This window comes from Sinocyclocheilus anshuiensis, unplaced genomic scaffold (assembly GCF_001515605.1).
Source record: "Sinocyclocheilus anshuiensis isolate Anshui unplaced genomic scaffold, SAMN03320099.WGS_v1.1 scaffold1110, whole genome shotgun sequence".
NCBI classification, from domain to species: Eukaryota; Metazoa; Chordata; class Actinopteri; order Cypriniformes; family Cyprinidae; genus Sinocyclocheilus; species Sinocyclocheilus anshuiensis.
In genome coordinates this window covers 113,379-117,860 of record NW_015536525.1, presented here as the reverse complement: position 1 = coordinate 117,860, position 4,482 = coordinate 113,379, and the positions used below count along the sequence as shown (strand labels likewise).

At 36.9% G+C, this 4,482-nt stretch overlaps 1 protein-coding gene across 1 annotated transcript in view; it reads right to left on the bottom strand.

The window, feature by feature from the left end:
- Positions 1 to 3,698: 3,698 nt before the first annotated feature.
- Positions 3,699 to 4,482, bottom strand: part of LOC107694169 (zinc transporter ZIP4-like) — a 20,338-nt gene continuing 19,554 nt past the window's right edge. Inside the window, exons 11-12 of the mRNA XM_016493787.1 lie at positions 4,152 to 4,339; positions 3,699 to 3,977 (exon numbers count right to left, since the gene is read on the bottom strand). Of these exons, the coding sequence (XP_016349273.1) occupies positions 3,849 to 3,977; positions 4,152 to 4,339 (317 nt within the window). The 3' untranslated portion in view covers positions 3,699 to 3,848. The remainder of the gene's footprint in view (positions 3,978 to 4,151; positions 4,340 to 4,482) is intronic.

Genomic DNA, 4,482 nt, shown 5'->3' with positions numbered 1-4,482 from the left:
CTAAGAAAGAACTGTTGTTTATTTTTTATTATTTATACTGTTTTTATTTGTATGTTCAATTTGTGAAAAGGAGTTCAGTTAGGAGGTCAGATGTTCTAGAAGCTCATAATTCATGTACAGTTCTAAGGTCTGAAGAGACTCAGATGAAATCATACAGGAGAGAAGCCAGTCAGTTGAAAAACCCTTTTACAGTGCTTGAGTGTTGTTGTTTTTACTGCATATGATAATTCATACTCAGAAAGTAGAACTGAAATGAAATTTAATACAAGATGATTAAATTAATTTTTCCAGTCATGTCATTAAGAATTTTTGTTTAAATGTGTAAAAATCTTGTGTCTTGAGTTAAGTGTCGGCATTAATGATAATCAAACAACAAAAGACTCTTGACAGAATGGCATTTAGCTTTTATAAGAATTTATATAGTGTAAATTGTTCCCTACCATCACATTCACATCTATGAAACCAATAAATAAATTACTACTAAGAAAGAACACATATTTCTTCATTGATCTAGTCACTTGATTCTGCTCTCAAAATGCACCAGATTTATGCATTTTAATTTAAAATGAACAAAATTTTCTTATACCCGCAGAACCCCCTAGACTAGAGGAACCAATGTGCACCCATCACAGTCTCACAAAATCCTGTGGGGACACTGGGAATGTAGAGGAAACACTGTAGTCTCAATGTGTGTGTGTATGCCAGTTCACCTTACTATTTGCATGTGGACCATGTATGGCATTAAATAAATTTCTCCAGTAAAGCATAATGATTAAGGGGGGCCTCACACAAAGAGCAGCCTAGGGGCCCCTGACCACCTTAAATGATGATGCTTTAAACATGCTTGGCTCAGACGTTTCCAATCTATTAATCCATCACCCGCAGGTGGTCTGGTTTCATTAGGCGGTCCGGATTCAGTGCTAAGACTTAAGTTTTCATTCCGTCTTTTAAAGACTGATTGAGGTTTGTTTCACTATTTTCAAATTCAACTTTCAAATTATTGCCCAAACTCGGTCCTGGAGGGCCGGTGTCCTGAAGAGTTTGCTCAAACCCCACTTAAACACACCTGAAGCAGCTAATCAAGCTCTTATACTAGAATCTTCCCGGCAGGTGTTTTGAGGCAAGGTGGAGCTAAATTCTTTAGGACACCGGCCCTCCACGGCCAAGTTTGGGTACCCTTGATGTAAAGACACCTAAATTCCACTTGAGAAGCACTTCTGTATGTGCACTTACACTATCTGTACACTACACTCTTAAAAATAAAGGTGCTTCACGATGCCATAGAAGAACCTTTTTGTCTAAATGGTTCCATAAAGAACCTTTAACATCTGAAGAACCTTTCTGTTTCACAAAAGGTTCTTTGTGGCGAAATAAGGTTCTTCAGATTACAAAAACGCAAGAAAGAGATGGTTCTTTAAAGAACCTTTGACTGAATGGTTCTTTGTGGAACCAAAAATGGTTCTTCTATGGCATCGCTTGAAGAACCTTTTGAAGCACCTTTATTTTTAAGAGTGTAGAGAGAAGCATTGTGTTATTCCTATATTATATGATCTCCACATGCATTCAGAGTGTGAATGTCAAACTTTCCTAAACACTTCAATCCAAAGATCACTTTTATAATCCAGATTATAGTTGGTTATGCAAAGTTACTGCAGTCATTTAAAAACCGGCGCATGTCTGAGGTGATTAGATGTTTCATGTGACTGTAGTTTAGTTTGGGCTTTGCTCAGGCCTTAATTAGAACTGCACACACTTCAATAAACCAAATCCAAAACCATCAGATAAATTAGTCCACATACTTTATTGTGCCAAGACTTTGGAAGTAGGCCTGTACTTTGGATAGTACAAACTGACAGATAATAAGGATGCAGTTTGAACTGGATATCTATGCATTGCACCCACTTTTTATTTTTATCCTGCTCTTTTACTTCATTTGATTGACACTTCAATTACCTGCTTATGCTTGCGTTTTTCAGAAAATCACTTCTGAAAGACATTAGTGGGTGGGAAAGAATTAATTAATCATGTAAACAAATCAGAAATAGTCCAATTAATTTCCCCTTTATTTCCTGTTGACATGCCTCAGACTAGATGGCCTAAAGCACTTTCACTGGTGCAATGGAATGAGAAAAATGCTGTTGTTTGCTCTCACTATCAGCTTAAACGAATATTTACAGTCGTCGTTCATTCACTACCTGTTGTTTTTGAAATTGTTGAAATGGGTGATTATATATTAACCCTTAAAGAAACAAATGTAGTGTTAAGAAATGTTAACTGCATCCAAACAGCAGATTCATAATGTAAGTGCAACTGATTATTATTTGTCCATCCAGGGTTATGTTTTATTCACAACTCGAGAGGTTTCATTTAGGAGAATTTGATAAGAAAGAGATAATTTCTAAAACTTTAGAGAGATTAGATGTGAGGTTACCGGGGTCTTTTTCTCAGGAAAAACATCTGAGAAGCAGGAGCTCTCTGTTTCTTCTTCATTTCATCTTAACGGATGTCTAAGAAAACATAGTTAAAGGACTAATTCTTCATGTAAATGAATTTTCTTATTAGCTACTGAGTAATTGAAGACTTGAAGCGAGTGAACCCTGTGTGAGATTGAGGTCTGTTTTACATTAGTCAGTCTTCTGAAGGCCTTCTATTCGCAGTGCTGTGGGTCCATCATGTAGGTCAGAATCTGAGTTTCTCTGTTGTCTGTCTGTGCATCTGATTTCATGAACATGTGACCTCTACAGCGATTGACACGAGGTTTATGACGTACGATAAGATTTACATGGTTTGGATGAGGGTGAACTTTGTTCATTCTTACAGAACAGGCCAAAAAGAACAGCTGACATGCAAATATAGCTTAAAAATGGCAATGAATATTGAATAAAGAGGGTTTAATCTATCTGTCTCTGTCTGTCTGTTCATCCATTCGTCTGTCTATCATCCATCTATCCATCCATCTGTTTATCTATCAATCCATCATGTCTATTTTTAAATACATATGATAACAGTAGTTTCCTGTGGTTTGCAGATGACACTCTGTATTTAAGTACACCTGCTGAGTAAAGGTTATTTTAGCCTGTAATTGTCCTGTGGTTCTGCTGAGCGACTTGAGGTTTCGAGGTGGTTCAGTTCAGTAATGCCAGATAAACCTTGTGAACCCGGTGTATAGAGTTTGACCTGAGGACAACATTACGAATAGCTCATATCACCACACACACACACGCTCATAATGCTGACTAGACTCCTCACGGCTTGCATAAAGTTTATGAAATCACAGAGATTGTCTTCATGCACTATGAACGCTCTATATGTGATATCTAGAAGAGAATGACCTCTGGAAGACAAATATGACATTTAATATTTGCTTGGATTTATTTACAGATTTTATTTCTACAAAACACATCAGAAGTTCTTAAAGGGATAGTTCATCCAAAAATGAAAATTCTTAGGAAAGAGCAGACTTGAATCACGAACTCCTATCAACATATTATACATTAATATGTTTTGAGCCGATACCTTTAAAAATATATTATTTAAAAAATACAGTACAGAAATATCCTATATGCATTTACTAATAAAAATATAACATTTAAATTCAAAGACATCAATAGCCTTACATCTCATCTAGAGTGAACTGAATTATTGATTCATGTTGATGAATGAGAAAGAATGTGCAATTTGTAGAAAACATGCAAAGTTGATTTTAAACTGCAGGCTTTTCCATTTAAGTGTAATTTAAAAACACTAAAAATATTCCATATGAAAACACATAGGGCTGCTCTGATTGCACATATATCTTATGTTCCAGCAGTTACACAGACAGATATATAGGAACAAATGCTCCCTATTCACAGCCCTATTTGGTCTTCATATAAGGACAAGAGCAGCAAAATACCCCAACCGCTCAAAAGTCCCAGATTCTGCAGGAAAAATATCAGCCAAGGTCTTTTAGTGTCCACATGAACCAGGGAAGGAAGCTAGATGACAAAAACAGAGTTAAATTAAATTCAGTGTAAGTTTAGAGTCACAGTAAACACTGCTGCTGTTTTTGACTGCTGAACACGCTGAGAAGTTTGAAAGAGAAAACTGTTCACAGCTTGATAATGCGGTTATGTGAGAAAGCATTTTCGACTGAATAGATTGTAACGTACCATGTCTGCCAGACCCACGTACAGAAAGAGGCCGGCGGTGACAGCCGAAATCCACTCCTTAGCAAGCGTTTCTGTGGAGACGGACAGCGCGATGTATAGACCGATGAAGGAGGTGAGAGAGCTGCCCACGTTCAGCAGCAGAGCCCGCTTGACCGACAAACCACAGTGCAACAGGATCGCAAAATCACCTGAGACCAGAGAAAATAAATTCAGATGAAGCACATAGGAAAGAAGAATCACTATTGAGATCTCTTTCATGTTATTAAACAAATGGAGACTTTTGCTGAGGTTTTCAGCTGAACTCTTAAGAAACTTTAAACAAAGAAAACCA